The 22,317-nt window shown below is 39.6% G+C and overlaps 2 protein-coding genes across 3 annotated transcripts; one reads left to right on the forward strand and one right to left on the reverse strand.

Moving 5' to 3' along the window:
- Positions 1-1,040: 1,040 nt before the first annotated feature.
- On the reverse strand, positions 1,041-11,160 carry LOC310948303 (moesin-like; the record flags this gene model as incomplete). Of its 2 annotated transcripts, XM_083915379.1 has the most annotated exons (15): positions 11,123-11,160; positions 10,412-10,459; positions 10,107-10,190; positions 9,930-10,025; positions 9,618-9,740; positions 8,917-9,068; positions 8,736-8,819; positions 8,504-8,650; positions 6,726-6,822; positions 5,966-6,129; positions 5,703-5,833; positions 5,352-5,512; positions 4,831-4,923; positions 3,667-3,900; positions 1,041-1,205 (listed from the first exon to the last, which is right to left on the reverse strand). In XM_083915379.1, exons 1-15 carry the CDS (start codon positions 11,129-11,131, stop codon positions 1,041-1,043), a joined length of 1,788 nt encoding a protein of 595 aa, XP_083771505.1. In that variant the 5' UTR covers positions 11,132-11,160. The 2 variants fall into 2 exon arrangements, with proteins under 2 accessions (XP_083771505.1, XP_083771506.1); XM_083915380.1 differs by lacking the exon at positions 10,412-10,459.
- A 1,795-nt stretch (positions 11,161-12,955) lies between these two features.
- Positions 12,956-20,082, forward strand: zc4h2 (zinc finger, C4H2 domain containing). Its single transcript, XM_083915420.1, has 5 exons — positions 12,956-13,076; positions 14,302-14,473; positions 14,713-14,885; positions 18,642-18,804; positions 19,405-20,082. The coding sequence occupies exons 1-5, from the start codon at positions 13,024-13,026 to the stop codon at positions 19,516-19,518; spliced, it is 675 nt and encodes a 224-aa protein (XP_083771546.1). The 5' UTR covers positions 12,956-13,023; the 3' UTR covers positions 19,519-20,082.
- The last annotated feature ends 2,235 nt before the right edge of the window (positions 20,083-22,317 follow it).

The raw sequence follows: 22,317 nt of genomic DNA on the forward strand, positions 1-22,317 counted from the left end.
TATTAATAATCTAAATTTTGCAAAGTAAATAATGTTATCAAATAAATGTAGGTGGATGTAATGGAATAACCTTCAATATTTGCATCCAAAGTGGAAGTGGAATGTAAAGTAGCAAAACATGGAAATACTCAAGTAAACAACAAGTACAGTGAGCTCAAGTTAAAAAAAAAAAAAAAAAGGCCTCGCCACAATGAAATGGCTACTGTGGGGACTAACATCATCACACATGAATACAATTGCACCCTTTGAATCTACAAGAGTCGCAGCTTCACAGTCAGACACAACTTGTGCAATTCCAAGACACATACTCATTGTGCACAAATATTCAAATACATCATTTTAGTGCAAGGGGAAAATTAGAGAAACATGGGTTTTGCCCCAAACTGTTTGGGATTAGAATCAAGTGGGCATGTATGTAAAGGGGAGACTCATGGGCATCCATAGAACCCATTTTCATTTAGATACCTTGTGGTCAGAGGTCAAGGGACCCCTTTGAGAATAGCCATGGCAGTTTTGAGCCATGATGTTGTTGTTGTTGGTTAGTGTTTCTGTGTATTTCATGTCTGTGATAAAGAATAGAGAGATTTGTGTCTTAAATGTCATTGCTTTCATTGATCAGTCTCAATAAAGGTTTTATTAGTTGATATTTTTAAATGGCAAATGCGTGTAATATGCTTCACGAAGACAGCAACAGCAAAACTTTTCATAAATGACAACATAATGTCTCATATGTTTGCAACACGGAAGTGGATCATGAATGTGTTTATTGTTCCTATGAAATTAAAAATGAATTCCCAACTGTTGTCACTTGTGACTTGTTTCCAAATGAACTGGCATTAAAATCATGGACATTAAATGTGGTAACAATATTTGCCACCATATATTCAATCTGTTATGTCAGGTTAATTTTCTACCTTTGCGCAATAAGGCATATACATATACATGATGATAATAATAATAGTGCACCTATACTTCTAAAATCTCTCAATGTGTCACATTTCATCACCTATCCTTATCTCGGGCCTATACAGCAGCCCCTCTTACATGGACTCAAATTCATCAATGCGTTGTTTGGTATTGCCCTGACGAATCTGACGTAGGGTCTTGTATTTGTCACGGCCTGCCTTCACATTCTCAGCATGGATCAGGTCATTGGGGGTCTTTTTGCTCTCGTCTACAGCTCCAGCCAGCTCAGTGCTCAGGAACTGAAAGAGAACACAAACACAGTGAATAAGACGCCCTTTCCCGAGACTCTTTAGGAGACTATTCAGAAGCCTTGCCCCTCTCCCTTCACCCCTGTATTTCCCTCAATCTCCATCTGAAAACACTCTATTGTCCATAGTTATTAAGTCCAGTTTTGTGTTGAGTCCTCTACGTAACACCATATCTTGTTTTGGCTGTGAGATAGAGACCAATTTTTTATATCATTTGTTATAGACTTCAGACTGGATGAGTTTTGCAATTTGAATGAAACCAATAGAATCATAATGTACTTGCGACAATGTTTTATTATGCAGAGTGCGCTTAAGTTCTAGGTGAAACACAATTGTGTGGCAATTGAGCTGCCATCTTTACAGCAACGTCACAACCTCTATATGGCTGTGTTAACAGACACCACAGCAGATACCCAGGCGACATGTTGAAAATCAGACATGGAAGGTTGTGACCCAGAAATGACATTAAGAACCTTCTAAGATCATCACCTTGGTGCACAACCAGCTACTGGAAATCTACACGGTTGGTCAAAATAATGCAACCCCACCTGCACCAGTGCAGATTTAACTAATACCGGCCCATGATGTTATAAAAGCTAGAGTCGCTAAAATTATCCTAAGACATCCATGACATATGGTTTTAACTAAATAAACACAGTATTACACAAAAACACTAACAGAATCATGTGTTAGTGAAATACATAGGGAATAATCCTCACCTGTGGCCTTGTGACTTAATGACAGGTCTGAAAACGGCTGTCAGCTATATGGAATTGTTTGTTTACGCCATGATACACGTACCACAAATCTCTGCATGTTTGACTGACATCGATCAATGGATGTCGCCACACCACCAGAGTTCGATTTGGACAAGACTGAGCTGCTCCTTTTTCCAGGGAACCATCCACAACCTCTCCATCATCATAGAGAAGCGGTTTAGACTGCAAGGAACCTTGAATTGACACTGGATGACAAGCTGTCCTTATCTACCAATGTCAGAGCTCGCTCTTGCAGATTCACGCTTCACAACATCAAGAGGATAGGTCCGTTACTTATCCAGAAGTCGACCCAGGCTTTGGTCAGGCCCTTGTCATCTCAACTCTGTCTAGGCTATTGCAACCCCCTCCTGACGAGTCTGCCTGCATGTGCTCTCCGACCTCTGCAGCTCATCCAAAATAGGGCAGCCTGGCTGATTTTTAACCTAACCAGGTTCTCCTACCGACGCGGCAATAGCTTCCAGTTACATTACATCACATTAATTTAACTGAAGGCTTTTATCCAAAGGGACTTACAATAAGTGCATTCAACCATGAAGATACCGCCCAAAAAAATGCAAGAACCATGCAAGTACAATAATTTATATGCACTTGCATTTTGGCTTGTATATATTTGACTCATTCATGGACCAAGTTGCAGTCTGAACATGTGAATTTTCAGTCTGTGAAAGAGGGTGTGTTTTGTGGAGCCAGAACAACAAATAATATGAAAGTAACAAGCCGTTTGGACCTGCAGTGGCACCACCGTTGGTGGCTTGAATCTGATTGCCTATGGTGTTGCGAATGGCTTTGGCCCATCCTACATCCAGGACATGGTCAGATCTTACAACAAAGCCAATCCCCTACAATCCACTACTGCCAAACAGATCACTACTCCCTAACTACAGAGGGGGGTAGGGGACAGCCACCGCTCAACAAAATCCTGTCTGTTTGCTTTCCTGACTTCACAATGATGGAACGAGCTCCCCACTGACATCAGGACAGCAGAAACCCTGCACATCACCTTGAAGACTGAAAACCCAAATGTTCAGACTGCATCATGGCCAATGAATAATAAAAAAAAAAAAACGTTTCAGCTTATTTGGTGAATGTTATGTACTTGCATGATTCTTGCGATTTTGGGGTGGTATCTCCATGGTTGAATAAAATTACTTTAAATCACTTTGGATAAAAGCGTCAGCTAAATTAATTTAATGTGATACATGGCGTAGGCACTTCTGGTACTTAGGCTACTAAGTGGTGTGGGTTTGTTGCAGGTTCTTTTGGCAAGATGATAAGCCAGCCAAGGAAACGTGTGGCAGACATAGAATTGTTGCTGAAGCACGAGCCTGCCAAGAAGAGTTGTGAAGACAAAAGCACGAAAAACACAAAGCACAAAGTGTATTTCACTGCCATATGATTCTATTGGTGTTTATTGTACTATTTGGTCTTTATTTGGTTAAATATTAAGGATGGCTTGTAAATTCATAGGATCACCAGGATTCATCCTGTGGAGACCATGAACACTTGTTCAAAATTACATAACTTGTACAATATTGCCATACAGTAGAACCACGTAGTCTTAAAAGCTCCAGGACAGCCAAGGGACCTCAAATCTCGAGCTGAGCATGACCTCTGTCCTGAGAGAACAGCAAATTCTTGAAATAGAAAATTTGATTACATTCACTTAACCTTACCTTGAGGTTTTTCTGCAGCCTCTGGTTCTTCTGGGCCTCTGTTACTCTTTCTTCCTCACTGCGATCCCGGACCATGCCTGGGGAAGTCAGCTCAGCACTCGCCTCTGCGCTGCTCTCATCCGTCTCATCGTGCTCATGCATATGAGGGTGGACTGAATCCTGGATGTTGACACCAATGAGTTTAGTCTTCAGCTCCTCTTTGGTTCGTTCCAAATCAGCCTCTACCACCATTGCCTGTCAACACACATGACAGTAAAGCTCTGTGGCTGGAAATTAAAGGTCCCATGTTGACCCATGTTGTGATGTCAGAAAGAGAGGTATTAAAGAGAGTTAAAACAGACATTCAAACAAAGGGTTAATAACTATGCAGTATATTCAGACAGACGATATGAGAAAAAAACTTTTTGGAACATTAAAACATAAAAATGTTCTAGTAGTAACCCAAAAATGAACATGAGAATAGGCATAATATGTCCCCTTTAAAGTGCACGTAGCCTACTCGTTCCAAAATGTAATATTCATATGGGGCTCCTATTCTAAGAAATTCAATTGGAACTACAACTATAATACCATACACAAATAAATTATTTAAACTAACTATTTAAATGGGTATTTGACCAAAAATACACATACACTGCATTTTTTTAATCCATAATTATAACAAATGTATAAATAAATAAATAAACACAGAAACTATGCTGACAGATTTTGTTTTGGGTGACCATTTCCTGCGTAATCCCAGGCTAAGATGTTTTCCAACAGTGCTCATTAATGAAGGCAACATTTTTCTAAATACTGTATGTTGTCTTTGTTGGTTATTAAAAAACTAAAATCAGAGTAACACTCCAGTATTCACAAATAATGTTGCGACCGCATATGCGATATTTGTATACACTTTAAGTAAATCTTGGGTGAGATTTGCCATTATTGGTTAGTTTTAGCCAACAATGGCTTTGCCGGGCTGAGGTTTGCTACCTGTGACAATGCAGTCTCACCCATAAAATTCATAAAATCACAATTTAAAAGTCTACTGATATACTTATCTGTGGTTGAAGCCTTGCTTCTACTTTGCCCAGGTCTAACACTTAGAAGTGTCAGACATCCCTCTTTGCTCATGTTTGATTCATCCTTTATCCCTCTCATGGTTCTTTGATTAATTCTCACCCTTTTCTGCCATCTATTTGCCTCCTCGTCCTTTTTCTTCTTGGCGTCTTCCAGCTGGGAGATCTTAGAGGTAAGCTCTGCCAGCTCAGTGGCCTATACGCATATGCACACAAATGGGAAGAAAGTTAAGAGTGCTTCTTATCTAAGGTCATTGTGCTCTGTCTGTACGTGCATATGTGTTCGAGAAAATGTGTGTGTGTGTGTGTGTGTGTGTGTCTGTGTCTGTGTCTGTGTGGGTGCATGTATGTTGTAATATACTATCAATCTGAATTTGTGAATCACCTGATGACATCAATGCCTTACCAACATTGTTTCTATTTTAGAGGTGGACTTGATCAATTTATCTAGATAATACCATAATGAGTCCCTAGTCGTGGGAATAAAGTAAATTGGTCCCAAGTTGAATGATGCTTTTACAGCAACCAGATTTTCCCCTTTTTAGGTTTGAAATTAATCCAATTTACAATTAAATGGATTAACTGAATGAATGAAACCCAGCAGGCGGGTGTGCATTTGAGTACCAGGCTTTCCTGGCTCTTGCTCTGGGTTTCCGACTGGTATAGCAGGGCTGCTTTAGCTTCCACTGCAGCTCTGCGGTCCTTGTCCAGGCGCTCAGCCTCCTCCTGAGCAATTGTCCTCTCCTTCTCTAACTCAAGAGCCCTTCGAGTCTGCTCCTCCAGTTCTGAAACACAAATGCAGATGTGGGCAAAAATCATCTTATACCCAGACATTACCACATAGCATGCTTTGGCTTTGTAGAGATCCTAAGATCAAAAATATTTAAATCTTCTGCACCATTCTTTAACTGTAATGTTAAATGTTAACAGAAAAAAATAAGTTGAGAAACATTTGTATTCAGAAAGTTGTCAGACCATCTTGAGCTCTCTTTGTCTGCTCTTCAATCTGTCTCAATCTCTCCATCAGCTCCATGGTCTCACGAGCAATCTTCTCTGTTTCCTTCTCAGCATTTTCTCGCTTTTTTTTCTCACTCTCGAGCAGAGCCCTGACAGGAGAATTGTGCATAAATACACATCTGACAAACAGCTATATCTCCTGACAGTTCTTTCTTAAAGCAGAGAGAACACAGTGTTAACTGTAAAAAGAAAACGAAAAAAAGCTGTCATTATGTCCTTACCTCTCCATCTGCCTCTTGTTCTTCTCCTCCTTGGCCTGGGCCTTCATCTGCTGCACTTCAATGGTGTCAGGTTTACGTCTACGCATGTACAGGTCATGATTGCCCATACACAATGCCAGGATACGTTTATTTATGCGAAGACGAGGTACGTAGAAAACAAAGTCCTTAAACACAAAAATCCGCAATCAGTGATTTATGACAAATCATTAGCATCTCAGATCTATTTTACAGTTAGGAATGGGTTTATATCCTAAATGGCTAGCTGTGTTTGGGAGAATTTAGTTATTTTCTAAACTCTTGGATGCATTCCTGGAGTCTGTGCATGCAGGCAGATTAAAGTTTTTGAGTGAGATCAAGTAGCAGCTGCTCTCATATCACTACTTGCTGTAATTCATGCATTTGCAAAATTAGTAATTTCATCGGTAACAATAGTATGAGATTCTCTCGTGGCTCTTCTTTAAAGCCACAGTGAATAAATAAGAATAACGTATCTCTGAAGAAATGCTTGTAGGATTTTGTAAGCCGAAAAAATGCCTTTAATGAGATACTGGGTACCACATATTATAGGAGTTGCTTTTTTATCCCCATCCACAAAGATACATGAATTGAGTAAGGCTAAGATAAACTGGTGCTTCAAGCTGTACAAAAAGTCTCTGACTTTGGTATAGAAAAAATAACTAATTTCTCACAAAATAAACTCCTTTTGAACGTGCTGTATTTCCTATAATGATACGCTTATAGAATAATATTTTTTGCATACCGGAGATTTCTTGTCAATTGGTTTGATGACAAACTTCTTGTCATTGAAGGAAATATTCCTGATCTCACTCCAAGGGAAGCCAATCTTGGGGGTCATCCTGTAAAAGAGTGGCATGGTTTACCACAATGGTATAGTTCAGTTCAGTCTTTTCCATAGTTAGGGTGGGGACCCAAAATTGGCTGCAGACCCAAATTTATTGGGTTGCCAATCGCTAGAGTAAAATACACAATAATGCGATCATATGTGCATTAATTTTCCAAGAGCTAGTCTGTTCAGGTCAGATGTTGTTTAGCCCCTGCCTTTCTCTCTCTTCTCATGAACCTTGACCTGAATAATGCTCTGTGGCTGAGTTAATGTTAATCGTGACTTCTGTGATTCTCCCACTCTCACCTTTACGAATTCATGATGTACTTGTAAATTTGGACACCAGAATTCTCTCATGGACTCAAGTCTAAAAAGTTTTTAAACCCCTAGTAAGTGAATACAAAAATGTTGTTGTTACTATACAACAACAAAATTAGGTTTTGATAGCATTTGTCATCGACCGGCACATGGTCGTTGTTTTAAACATGTGGTTGATGTTGTGAATTGAAACAAAACTATTTGGTTAGGTTAAAAAAACATTTTTTTTTCCACCCAACCTCCACCCTACATGAACTTTCACAGACTTTGACTAGAAACGTTTTTGTCATACGTAATCTGGAACAAAATATGTTCTACCTAATATTTGAATAAATTAATTCAGTTTAGTTTTACGGAATGTAATTTCTAGGGGGCAGGGCTGGGTATAGTTAAATTTGCTTATCATTTTCTTTACACACAGTTAAAACATTTTATATAACATTAGCATGCTAACGTATTCCCAGTGACAATGCATATATGCTGATTCTATGGAGGTTTACTGTGTTCACCGTCCTAGTTTGATATGTTAGTATGCAAAATATTGATGTGCTTTTCAGTCTGGAGGGGTTCTTTAAGGGATCACCAAAGTCGTTACAATTTATACTGAGGGGAACATTAAAGTTACAGTCTGCACCTTTTTTTTTTGATCATATTCATTGAAACCGAACAATATGAATCATCCTGTTTTAGAAAAATAAACATGCCTCTACTTGCACCTAAAGCCTGTTGTTTGTTTTGCAAAAATCCACCGCGCCCGTACCATCCTGTCCAGTGCAGGGCTGTGTGAGACCTGACTGTCAGTCACAGTTCGTGCACACGCCAATGATCCCCCTCCCCACTTTGTGCATGTTACAATATCACATGCAATCGCCTCAAGCTAGGCATACGCTAAATGATGTGAGCAGTTGCTATCTATGAGATAGTTAGCCAACCTACCTCCCTGTAGCGTGTACTCCATTCCGTTTATCAATGAGAGAAGAGACGGGTGCGTTCACAGAAATCTGGTGCACTGGCACTGACAAGCTCGTTGGTAGATGGGGAGGGGCGTGAGAGTTGTAAACATCCGAAATTTGACTGAGTCAACTCGATCTGCCAGACTTTCCGACTGCAGCTTTAATGTACGTACCAGATTTCAAGATGGCAAATCATTTAATAGTTTCCAACAAATCTCACTCTGAACCGGAAAAGTCAACCTGATAGTTGAAGCTAAGACTCATTAGGATTCATCCATGGTAAACGTGTTGTGATGCTAGGTGGAAGGTCAGTGGCTCACCATAGTCAGTAGGATTCATCCACTGGGGACCATGAATGTCACACAACAGTAAGCATACACTGAGTCACAAGTTTGTCATATACATTTTTAAACTGAGACCCACCTGTCTTTTTTGTCATAGATGTTCAGCCCCAATGCGTCCACTCCCAGCCACAGCTCTGATCCTTTCTTGTTCTTGATGTTGAAGTAGTTGACACCGTACATCTCGAGATCCTGAGCTATCTTGAGGTACTCCACCATGGCGTCTTCCCTGTGGTGCAGAGTAATTTAATGAGCTACAGAACACCTGTTTATGAAAAATGCAATAATGACTTTTTGTAGTGATGCGGCAGTACCTCAGCAAGCCCTTGTGTTCTTGATGCCACACCTGGATCCTTTCCTCCCACTGATTCTTATTCAGCTTGTGCTGCTCCAAAACCCTGGTATTATCAGCAAAGAGGACACACCGCTTAGAATTCAGATGACTGAAAGTGGAATGAAGTTGAACTTTACACTCACAAACATAGGACTCGGTACCTCTGTGGCAGCAGCTTCTCTCTTGCGAGGTATCCCGATACGTGATAGTCTTTCTTGTAGTCACCTTGTTTAACCTGAACCGCATATGAGGCCAAGAGCACAGCAGTCTCAGGTGGACAGTATATGTCATCATTTAGGATGCATTCTTTTACCTTAAAACAGAAAAAAGGATGGAAAGAGCTAATTAAACACATAAATTCCTAATGTTTTATGATTTTGTCAATGTAAAGGTATCATACACAATAGTGGAGAAACCTCTGTGTTCTGTTTCTTTGGTGAACCTGGATTCATTTTTGTGAGCATGTACTCCCTTATGGAAGACCCACGAGGGGCTAAGTGGATCTGCAATAATAATCATTGAATCCCCACCGGACAGATAGAAAGGTTCAACATTTTGTTTTGATTGAGATTCCTTATTCAGTATTGCATCTGCAGGGTGCCACACTTCTCAATGCATGTGAAACTGATCCCTATTGTTGTTTTAAATGGGATTTTTACTCCCCGTTTAGCATTAATCAATAATACATTTAAGGATCTGGATGCTTCTCATTGCATACAAATAAAAACATGTGCAATCTACTCATGAAATGAATAAGATTCATTAGAAATATCCATCATGTCCATTTTATGTTTCAGGGGTGCAAATGTACAGGTGGACTCCCTTTAAAAACAATGTCGTTGTGCGTGTACTCATCTCCAACCTGCAGAAAGAAGAGGCGCTGTGTTGCTTCCTGGATCAGTTCATCCGTGACATCCTCAGGGTAAAACTTGGCCCTGAACTTAATCAACAAAGGGTTGTCCCTCTTGACATCTTGAGCTGTAACCTGGGATCGGCCACCCCATCAGCAGGGACATGCCAGAATAAAGACGGATATACTAATTAGCCTCAATGGGGTGACAATTGCAATAGCAAAACCACAAGCATGATTATGCGTTCATTTAAATCCAGCTGTCGGGGGAGTCAAGTTATGTCAAGGGATGTAAAGTCTGACACACAAACATACTCCCCTCACCCTCTTGTTCAGCTTGAGCCAGGTGGAGAAGCCTTTGCTGTCCTGATACTGGAGGCCAAAGAACCATGTTTCCCTCAGCCCGATCGTCTTCACTATCTAAACATACCAATAAGTAGCATAATCAGGCACTTACAGTATCTGTCAATGACAGCTGTTTGATTGTAATGTACAGTGTACCTGGTCAAAGAGCTGTTTGCCAGTTGTGCTGGGCAGGATGGCAAACTCCAGCTCTGCATCCATGGTTGTAACTCGGACATTTATCTGACAGAGAAAACATTCACAATGAGCTACAGGAGGAAAAAAATATCCCTGCTGCTCATTCATTTATCTGTCATTGGAGAAGCATCGGATCATGCAGGGCAACAGCAGCTGGGTGAGAAAAAAAGCACTACCAATTCTGTGACAATTTTGTTTGTTCTTTGAAACAATGCTACATTTCTTGGTTCTTTGACAGCAAAATTACCAAAAAGAGTGTTCCTTACATTCTTCTGTTCAACCAGGAGCATCCAATCACAAGAGGTTGGTGGGGACTACAATCAAAAAATGAAGCCCACAGTATATTTTAGACTTAACTGAGAACATGGGATTCATTCCATGATGCATACGTATTAATGTCTGGGTGAAAACAATGACACCCATTTACCATCAACCTTGAATATTAGTATCAAACCATATACACATATCTGCAGTTGTTGTGTAACAGAAGCAAAACAGCATAGAGGAGAAATGGATGGCTCTATTCCTCATAAACTTTGCTGAGCTAATTAAAACAAGGCCGGCATTCATTAGTGCCTGATAATAATAATAATATTAATAATAATAATAATAATGTGCTACGGTTGTAAGGATTGATGAACATCATCTGCTTCAATAAATATTCATGAAAACAGGAAGAGAAAGTTTAACACCACTGTTTTGTTTATCTGGATATTGTGGCAACACACAATAAAACCAGAAGCACAAACGCAAAAGATTAGAAACAACTGGCAACTGTGTATGATATCGTCATATGTTTTGCTCCAATAAATAGTTTCTTAAGGTTAAGAACTACAGACTAATGCCTTCTTGTAACTTTTGAATTACAGATTAGGTTAACACATTTCAGTCAAGCCACTACAGTTGCTATTTGACCACATACATTATGAAGCAGTGAAAATGAAGATATATACATAAAAATAAAGGTAGCTACTTACAGTTGACATTTGTATTTTTTAATCTGTAGCCGAAACACTTCTTCAGTGAGGAGATTGTAGTAGTCTTTCCACCGTGGAGTCATATGAAACTGCTTGCAATACCTACAAGGATTATACTGAATGAGAATGGACCATTGTATTGTTTCCAAGTACTTCACACTTAATCCAATGGCAGTCGGGCTGGGGCCCACGCATTATAGAGAGGCGGCCTCCGTTTGTTGAGACTTTTCTTCTTAAATTGATTAGCTTTAGGCTGTGTATCACTCACCTGGACACATTGATTTTATTAGTCTCCAAAACCTTTTTAAAGAGAGACCCAATAAAAGACAAGGCAAAATATAGCAGCACCTGATGTTCCAGTGGCCATGACGTGGACCAGCACACTCTGCTAATCCAATAATCCTCTGAGTTAATGTTTTAGCATAGTTGTTATTGCATACAGTGATTTTAGGGATAGTGGTGTGGTTTCTGGTTTGTAGGCCTCACTATCCAGTTAAAATAAAGGCTATTTAGAAATGTATCAGAAAAGTTACCCTCTGAACCATGGTAGAGTAACAGGAGTTATACGCTTTGGTTTAAAAGTTGTAGATTCAGGGCTTTGTTTAATATCTCCATTATGCCATGTCTGCATTGCATGATAACAAGCAAAACAAAAGTACTTAGTATGTTTTGTTCTAACACTTGGGACAGCCAGTGGACCAGCCCTAGATGTTCTAAGCAGCCTAATAGAATAGGGAGATGTTCTTCAGTTGATTTTTTAAAAGGGAATTACACCCATTTTCAAAAATCATACATGTTATTACTATAGTCAAAGACAGTCGACAAATATTAGTAAACATTAACAACTCCCTCCCAGATCTAAGTGCTAATATCTTTGATGTCATCAAGTATAAAATGTTGAACTGCCCCAGAGAGAATGTTACAATTATGTTAAAGATGACATAAGTCATCTCTCCACTACCGCGCCACTGCGAGCTCGGGTCGGGAGAACAAAACCCATATACTTCTCCACTATTGTGCTGATAGCCCTGCAGTAGTTCTGTAAAACATGCAAACCTTATGTAACTCATTCATCCCACACCACAGATAAACAGACACTGTTGTAACTTCAAACATGAGTCAAGAGTTAGGCTTACGTTAAGATGTGTTCAGGTAAATCAATTTCCCTCTTTAACTAGAAAATTAAATGAACAAAAAAAACCACTCACCTACCAGAATTGGACTGAAAGCCCAGCAGCCTAATCTAGTCTGCTCACCTGCTGTTGGCACAGCAGTGGAAAGAAGTCTACTAAGAGCACCAAGGGGGATGTTCTGAGTAGCCTACATTTTTCAATTCAATTCAATATTATTTATGGTGCCAAATCATAACAAAAGTTATCTCAGAACACTTTACAAACCAGGTAAAGACCACACTCGAACATTTGACATTACTGTTTCAAAATTGAGAATACTTGATTGAAAGCAAGCTAATTTGAGTATAGATATAAAAGACAACAAACAAAATCAGCCCGTCTATGGAGCAGCTCCAGACTGTATACCTTGTGACATCACAAGTTTAATACTGATAGGTCGACTCTGGGTTCTAGCTTTGAGAGACTTTCCCAGGCCACGTAAATAACACATTGGAAGTCTTTATTTAGGTGTTGTTTTCCCCTTTAATGTTTATGTGGAGTGACGCTGTTTCCACAGCGGTGTAAATGATGGTATAAGGGGGAAGTGGATACTTAGTATTTCAGTCTTAATCGCAAACTGTGTGTGGCAGAGAGCTCACGCAGCCACGACTTCACATTGCGGGCGCGTGCTCGTGTGCGCGCTCACAGCGGCTATTGTGTTTTTATCAACAAGGAGACCACCTTGGCCTTAACGGGTATCTGAGCTGGCCAGGGACTACTAACTCAACCATGGCGGACGAACAAGACATTATGTGCAAGTTAGAAAATATCTTGGAAGTACGGTAAGAACATGGCTGTGGGAGGAAATGAATCGTTGTCAGATATTTGACACGTATTGAGAAACGTTATCTTAGCTAACGTTAGCTGGCCAAGAATAACCCCCCTGCCTTCGCTTTTGTCACTGAGCTAGCTAATATTAGCCTGTCTTTCGTAGTCTTTAGCTATTGTAGTCTTTTAGCTTGATTTCGACGGGGTTGGGGAGCACCACCAGAGTAAATAAGACATGGATACAAATGGTCTGCAGTTAAAGTGAAGATGTGTATAACACATGTAGCAACATTCCAGATGTGTGTTAAGAAAATGCCAGATGTGCGATGCTAATCATTTCTGTGGGTAAGCTAGCTAGCAAGCTTCTCTGTCTGTCATTATCTCACTGAACACCGGTGGCATAATGTGACCAGTGTTTGCTGCCTGCATGTCTTCTTTGCAGTCATCCATGCGGACGTTCATAACGTTAACTCAATTAATGCACTGAATCCATTAATACAAGCGATCGGTAATTCTGTAGGACGTCTGTGTAGTTATTATTTTACACTCATTTAAATCACAGCAGGACAGATGGGAAACGCGTGTGGTGTTTTAGATCTTGCTGTTTTTGTGAGTGACATATAGATTCGAAATACTTTATTGATTCCAAGCTGAGAAAAAAATGTATGTGTGTGTGTATGTTTTTTGCAACAGTGAGGGAAATAATCTGACAGTTGAGGTATTTTATGTGCAACAAGAATATATAATATGTGCACAAACTCTGTTTTTGACATGTTCTCTAATTTTGCTAAAAAAAACAACCAAACAAAAAAATGTGTATTGTGCCTTGGTTATTTTAACAGGCTACTACAGCAGTGGTATAGCTACAGCGGATATATCAAATTCTGAACAGTAAAAATTAATAGTATTTCAAAATAAATCCAGTATTTATAATTTGTTTTCTAATTTTGATCTCCAGTTTATTTTACTGTTGCATTTTTGCAGTATTACCACGCACATTGCTCTCATTTTAAAAGTGTCTGAATATTATCAATATTACTTCGGTGCCTTAATTCCCTTGAACACCTGCTCTCTTATGCATTTTTAAAATATATTTGTGTACTCATAGTTTTTCTGTATTGTGCTTTCCTCTGTTTTATTATGGCATCTCAGGTTTGCTCCAAACTAAGTTGTATTTGTACTTGAGTGCAGTGACAATAAAGTATATTATCTATCTTTTGACTGTGCCACTGTCTGCAGGAACAAGACTGTTCAGATGCAGAAGATCAAGTCTCGTCTTAAGGTTGAGTTTGAGGCTCTGGAATCTGAGGAGAAGCACCTGAAAGAGTACAAACAAGAGATGGATCTGCTTCTACAAGAGAAAATGGCACATGTGGAGGAGCTGCGGCTCATCCACGCGGATATCAATGTGGTGAGTGAGTTCTACATAAGCACCCTCTGTGGAGGTAGAAGTGGTGCTGGAATCTCAGTTCAGCTTTCAGAGTACAATTTAGCAACAGCATAACGAATAGCAATGATAGACCAAAAACACATAATAAAGATGTAATAAATGCAATTTCACTATAAAATATTCAATTCCGTACTACCACTAATAGCTTATTACACAGTGCTTCACGTGTATTTCTGAAATACCCTATCTTGTCCTTTCAGATGGAGAGCACCATCAAGCAGTCGGAAAATGACCTGAATAAGCTGCTAGAAACAACTCGGCGCCTGCATGATGAGTACAAACCTCTGAAGGAGCATGTTGATGCCCTCAGGATGACTTTAGGTCTACACAGACTCCCTCACCTCAACGAAGAAGAGGAGAAGCTCTCCCTGGAGTCAGTATACACACACAAACAGTTTCACACACAAAAAAATTCATGCAAGGTACACTGAAATTCTATTGAACCGATATTGCATGATTTAGTTTACAGTGCATTTAAAACCATGTTTCATGTCATCTTTAGGTCTCATAGCCAATTGTACAGCCAATGATTAACACATGCTGTAGATCAGAAACATCTGTTAATATGTTTGTCTACATATGAAAGATAACTTAACGATCAAAATCACTTTATTAATCAATTTATTAACATCTTTATGGCATTTTTGCACACACATAAATACAGATTCTCAGGCATATAGCATTTGACAAATAGCCTGGTATTACCAGACGAATCGCAAATGCAAGCATATTTTCAATTTCTAGGGGGCATTCTCAGTGGACTAGAGAAAAATGCCTCTGGATGCAATTCGGTAGACCTACAGCCAATCACAGCAACAAAGCACCAGTGCTCGGTCAGTGTGAAACATTAGCAGCCGGGTCCCAAAATGTATTAAGTTACTGCTAAACAGTCCACTACAATGCATTTTTCAAAACATTTCATGTGAGAAATAAGCAATACAGAATATTGAGCCATATTTTTTCAGAGTTGCCTTGGCAGTTTGTTCTGAGTTTTGTGAGCCTGGTAACAGCACTGAACAGACTTGTAAACTTGTCTTGGGCCTGCCTCACATGAGATAAATGATTATGATTGGTCCGTACAACTTCAAGCGCCTGTAAATCTGTCTGTATGGGAGAGGGGCCAGACCTATCTGCCAGAACAAATGAAATGAATTCTGCAGATTTGTCTGGTTTCCAGGCAAAGGCAAACGCAACAGAAACAGAAAAGTGGGAAGAAAATACAACAGCTAGCCCGACTATATAAATATTCAATTTAGGTAGTGTGGCTTTTCAGATATACAGTGGGGGTATAAAGCCTGCCGATGCGTGACCGATATTTTCCAAGAGCAACGTTGCTGCATCTGGGACTTAGTGTCGCCCAAGACACACAATTGTGAGTGGTTTAAAGAAATGCAAAAGATTTTTCCACCCCTATACCAGAATGTTAATTTGTGCATCCAGACCTCACTCCAGTGCTGACACAGTGCTGCAGAGATAGGTCTGACAATGCACGATTACTGTCAAGATACATTTGAGTAGCATTTGTGACACGGGGTTAATAAGAATGCTTTGGTCTACTCTATCTTCTGCAGCATCAAGTACTCGACAAGAATGAAAATTAGCATCAATTATAGTTGATCACATGAGCAAAGGTTGGCCTTTTTTGCAGCCTGAATTAGTTGAAAAGCAGAGAATTCAGCAGGTTTCTGCTTTCAGGTTAAAAAGCAGTTGGACCACTGTAGTGCATCATTGTTTAATAGTACACAAGTACTCATCAGGTTTATACATTGCACATTCATAGTTTTACTGACAGTTCTGTTGAGTGACAAAGGATAATACAGATTATGGTAATGAGGTATTTTATTGGCTGGCTTAGTAGCTTACATCCTTAAACATTTTGTGATGGTAATGTGGAGGATATTTAAATCATTTAAGGCTTAAAAACATGTATCTGATAGTTAGCCTATTTAAGAAATTCAGATCCAGCTAATAAAAAAGAACTCTTTTTGTTTTAATTCTATATCTTTAGAAACTGGTGAGCAATAAATGTATTTCAGAGTTTATGAAGGTCCGTTATCCACAACATTGCAGGCACATAAACGCGTACTGACTGCAGTTTGACATTCATCAACAGTGGATGACATTAAGACTATGGTCTACATTCTGAAAACAGTTGAGCCTCTCAGACAGATTTGAAAAAAGCTGGATTTCTTTTGTTTCTTTTTGCTATTCATATTGTGTAGATCCGACTATAGGACTATAATCGCCTTATAAACGATGTTAATAATATTCCAAATCGTAGACCATAGCTTCAATATTGGACAGCTAACTCTGGAGCAAATCTGAGGTGATGGTGACTAGTTTATTGATGATTGGGGGTATCGAATGGGACCAAGCATCATGTTTGTGTTGTCTTAAGTGTATGCTAGGACAGTTGTAGAAAATAATCTTTTTCCACCAGTTTGCCTGTAGTTCGCCTTCCAGTTGTTGAGTACATAGGGAATTTCAAAACTAATTATAATTTTTCATGTTGGTTGGTAGAGATATTTTTTGAACTGCAAATGGAGGTTTTCCTCACAAATCAGGAGCTTAAGTTGTGAGGAGGTGTGCTGGACCACTGCCCGCTGTCAGAATTGTTGGCAGGCTTGCTTTTCAGTTTGGCTGTGTTCTGTGTGAAGGCTCAGAGGATGAGTTCATTCGGCCAGATGGTCATCTTTCTTTTCATTCTAAGTGGTATGCTCCTTGATTTCCCCTGAAGTAGAGATATATAGAGAGTTCAGGCTTATTGTTAGCCCCTTTGACACAGAGATCCCGCAACAATGCTGCAATGAAGGTACACTGCAGCGGCAGCTTTGTTTAGTCATACAGAACCATGCAAAGGCGACGTAAAGCCACCCAAGTGTGTCAGTTTACAGATTAGCTGGCATTCCAGAAGCAAAAAAGGCATTGGTGTCTAGTGTGTGCCAACCCATGTCGTTAATCAATTACTCGAACCCCACCAACAAACAGCCAACTTTATACATTATAGTAGCACAATTCTTAAAAGAGACATGGACAGACAGGAAGTGCAAGAGGTTTGAGAGAGGTGAAGAGAAGGTGGACAATTGCGTGCAATGTTTCTGTATGTCATGAATAACTGAAGCTACTCGGAACACTGCTTTGTAACTTCTTTTTTTTAAGATTATTTTTTTTGGCAGTTTTCCAGCCTTTTTATTATATAGGACAGACAGGAAATGGGGTGAGAGAGAGAGAAGGAAGGGGGGGGGGGGGGGGGCATGCAGCACATAGCCAACAGGCTGCATGAAAGGGGCTACTGACTATTACTGGCTATATGGTCTATTGTGTTTTTTTTGTAGAAGACAGAAATCATCACAGAGAGAGATTCATGATGACATCTAGGGAGATGTTAAAATGATAACTTTTATATCTTGGTGCCAGAAAAGTAACAGTAATTAGTGCCCACTGTAATTGTTTTAGGTGTGATAGAGTCATTTTGGAGAAAAATTAAATCACCTCACAGCCATATATCAAGATACTCTGCAAGGGTGACATGTCGGTACAAAAACACTCTACAACTATCAACAACAAACAAATCCAACTGCAATAACTTTTATGAAAACAAAAATGACATTAACCTCTGAAATATTTAAACATGTGTTGCTTGTAAAAGAGCTTAAATGGTGCTTTGGGGGATCAAGGTCACGGGTATTAAAACCCATTAAATTTGTTCTGTGAATACTCTGCTCTATCACTAACCTATTTTGAGAGAAACCAGAGAGCATAAAGAAATGGAATATCACTTTTTATTCTTTTTGAAAATGGGCCAGTCAGGCATAAAGTCCAAGGCCGAATTTCTTTCCCAGCCGCCCGCACTCACGGTCACACTCACAGACACTCACGGACACACTCACGTGCACGCAGACAAACATTCTCACAATGACTGTACTTTTACTCAGAGTTGTACATACAAAAAGGATGTGTGAGGTTGACTATAATGTTCTCCAATTTTAGTCTCCTTTGTGTTTGGTTTTGCCACTCCACATCTCTTGATACAGAGCGTAGATGGGATAATCTCAACTGTGATATGATTCATAAGCTGTAAATAAGAATCACAGCTAGCCAGATTTCTTTCTTTCTTTGCTTTGAACAGTTACTTTGAGAAGCAGAAAGCAGAGTGGCAGAAGGAGCCGCACGAGCCCGCAATCCCAGAATCCCTTGCCGCCGCTGCAGCAGCAGCACAGCAGCTTCAGGTTTCCCGGAAGCAGGATGCACGGCAGACGGCAACCTTCAGACAGCAACCCCCACCTATGAAGGTATTGTTCCTACAGATTTTAAATAGCTGCAGTCGTGAAAAAGTGTCTTGTCAATATATATCACAATTAAGGGTGTCAGGATTCTCCAAATCCACAATTCAATTAGACTTTCTATTTCAAATGCTTTTGTCAGAGTATGAAGTCTTGATTCATTAAGATCAACGAATGTTTGGTTTTATGCCCCAGTGTTTTTTTCTGCATTGGGATAGAAACTATATTGAAAATATATACGATAAACATCTTTGTCATTTTGATGATATACACTGTATATCTTTGTTATTCTTTCCTACTCTCTTTCAATGTCAAATCCATTAAAAGACCAAAATTATCATATTGAATTATTGCCCTGGCCTAAGTAAGTTAATTAGGCTGTAATTTATTTTGTAATTATGTAAAAAGCACTTAGAATTTCTAAGATGTAATTGGCTCCTAGTTGTGGCACGTATGGAAAAAAATGGTCAAAAAACAGACTCCGACACCACCATAATAAGCTTACTCACATGCACCCAGATACCACCTGACAAGGTTGCTTATCTCTAAAACACAGCAAGGACGAAAACATATGAAGTGATTGCTCTAAACGTCTCCCCCTCTCTCCAGGCTTGCCTGTCCTGCCACCAGCAGATTCATCGTAATGCTCCCATCTGCCCATTGTGCAAGGCCAAGAGCCGCTCCCGCAACCCAAAGAAGCCCAAGAGGAAGCCTGATGAGTAGATCCTACTCGACCTGAAGCAGCAGTCGGGTTTAAAGGGACCTGGTCCAATACACTGATCTAAGATCAGCCATGTACATCACAATATGTGACTGAAATAACAGATCTTTGCTTCAGGACAATTTCCACAAACAGTCCCCGCTTTAACAAATTGTCTTAGTACCTTTTCCATAAACTGTCAAGTGAAACTGATGGAGGATCTGTCTTTCTGTTGTTTGTTTTTATCAGTGCTTTGGGTGTGTTTATATGTAATTGTATGACAGTAGGTTTACTAGCCCCTAACCATGTAACTCCAATAATGCAAAAAGGAACTTGATGAAATGTCTGAATAATTTTGCCAATGTAGCTACTATTATTTGTTTTGCCTTAGATACTGTACTGTACTTTCTAATTATTTTTGCAATGCATGCTTGCTTCTGTGGCTGTCTGTGTAATTGTGTGCCAGTATAAACAAATAGGTTTAATTGAAGTTGAATAAAACACAATGTTGTTTTTAATGTTTACAGTGTTCAAGTGTCAACAATGGGAGAAAAAAGGCCAGACTTATTTGCTCTGAATAGTGTTGTGTTTAACTTTAATACAGTGATAAGAAAATAAATGTCTGTTTTATACTAACCTTGTTAGCATGGAGTTTTTTTTTTACACTCAAAACAAAGCCTAGACATTTGTTTCTGCCAGTAGTGGTGTGATCATAAACACAGCTGTAGCTGAGCAGGGTAACAAAGGACGCATCCGCGTATGGATTAGTGTATATTGGGCAAATGGTTTTGTTTATCCTGTGTCAAAATAAAGAGATAGGAATATGTTTAACCCCACCACAACATTGTCCCTTTCATTGTAGTATTACTGTGCCCTTCATGTCTGCAGCTATCTATCTGAAAAAGGACAGCGAGGTCTTTCCAAATGAGTTCCTGTAGCGTTTTTGTCAGGGTAACCCCTCATTTCATCTGTTGCCAGGGCAACTCTACGTTCCTTTGTTGTTGCTAAGGCAACCCCAGGTTGCTGTGACCCGCATAAATCTACCAAGTAGTTCCTCCCAAATCCAGTGAGGGGCATCGAAGGGTTTTGGGAGATTTCCCACAAACTCCCGCACTCCTTTAACAAAGAGAGAATATTGTTGTAATCCTGTGGATAATTACTCAGATCTTTCAAAACTGACACAAGTATTAATTAGCCGTTAGAGGCAAGAGTTTTGTCACTTACTCCATAGCTCAAGTGTGTGTTTAGTCTGCCCTTCAGTGCTTGGAACTGCAGTTGTGTCTTCTTCCTCCTGATAAAACTTTTCAAGGCCAGAGATCCCTGTTCCTGCTCACACACACTGCAGACAGCGGGACCATGGAGGTCCAACTCCGCAGCCTGCCACACAAAGATAAACACATCAAGTGGGAGAGATTAGGCGGTCTTTCTATCGCGAGAAAACAACCCCTTTGCAGAAAGAAGTGACATAAGAGCGTCACCTGACCCGCCTCATCTCCTCCTTGAAAGTTTTCCGCCTCAGCATTGAGATGAGTCGAGGGGGGACGGTATGAACTTCAGGACCTTGACATATGAGATTGGGGGAGGTTGTGCAACCTGGGAGAGGGAGGCTAACGCTACATTCTCCGTCCCCGGCTACAACTTGTCTGTGAGCCCTCTCCCTCCCTCCGGCCCCTCTGTGCTCCTGTCTCCCGCTCCCCTCCTCACAGGACCGGTGGTGCTGCTGTTTGTTTCTGACACGACAAATCATTCTTCTGCAGTAGTTTCTCAGAGCTTCTTCCTCCATTTTGTACAGAAGACAGCACGCGGGAACACACTTTTAGTTGTGTTGTCGTTGAATATTTTGTTTTTTTATTGGGAATAAAGCAGTTCAGCAGTTCAACGCCAAACCTGTAGAAGTGAATTATTAGCCAACGTTAAACTCGAGACAAAGGTCAATGGGAGAACATGAGCTTTCCCTTTTATTTGCCAAACTGCTGTTTACGCCGTGCCGGGCCTTCTTTGATTGTTTACTACAGCTGCACTTCCTGCCGTTAACCGAACCTCTCGCGCCATCTGGTGGCCGACAGGACGGGAAGTGGAAAAATATTTTTTAATTTAATGTCTTTGATTTATGTATGTATGTTTTTATTTCAGTATTCAATTTTCAAAAAAAATGAGACCTATTTCAGCATTCAGAATAATCACTTGGTTAAACCGGAAGCAGAATATGTACTTCTCTACTATGAAAACAAACAAAACAATACACTGGTAGTCAACTCATTTATTCCACAAGGAAAATGATCCACCAAGCTACATTTTCAAAATCTCAGCCTCTGATCCCTTCAAAATTGAATTTTTGTATTATTATTTTGAGTCTATCCAAATTATTATTATTATTATTAATAAGTTTTTATGCAGTGGATATAATACAATTTTTTTTCAAGGAAATGTGATTATATTACCTTTCAATTCATTTTTTTTGTATTTATTTATTTACTTTTTATTTTGTTGTTTTTTACTTCCTTTTTCTAGTGTGTATTGAATTGCTCTTTCTTCTTAAATCTAAGTATGTTATGTTCTCATAATGTAAGATTGTAATGTTCATCGAAAGAAAAACGACTGCCTGTGACAATTTGCAAATAAAGCTCTGAACTAAATAAAAAACAAAAAATTAAATTAAGATTCCTTCATGTTTTATTCATCACATGTAAACCAGAGTACGCACAGTGCAAACATGCATTTTTACATTCCTTTACCATTCAGTTCATATTCATTTGCAATACTTCCTACACAAATTAGCCTATGTTACATACATTATATTTCTATTTGTTTATATTTCAGCC

Source organism: Echiichthys vipera, assembly GCF_963691815.1.
Source record: "Echiichthys vipera genome assembly, chromosome: 6".
NCBI classification, from domain to species: domain Eukaryota; kingdom Metazoa; phylum Chordata; class Actinopteri; order Perciformes; family Trachinidae; genus Echiichthys; species Echiichthys vipera.

Coding starts and splice junctions, on each gene's coding strand:
- zc4h2 (XM_083915420.1), top strand. CDS start 13,024: ATGGCGGACGAACAAGACATTATGTGCAAGTTAGAAAATATCTTGGAA. Junction 14,474..14,712: donor TCCACGCGGATATCAATGTG/GTGAGTGAGTTC, acceptor TTGTCCTTTCAG/ATGGAGAGCACCATCAAGCA. Junction 14,886..18,641: donor GAGGAGAAGCTCTCCCTGGA/GTCAGTATACAC, acceptor TGCTTTGAACAG/TTACTTTGAGAAGCAGAAAG.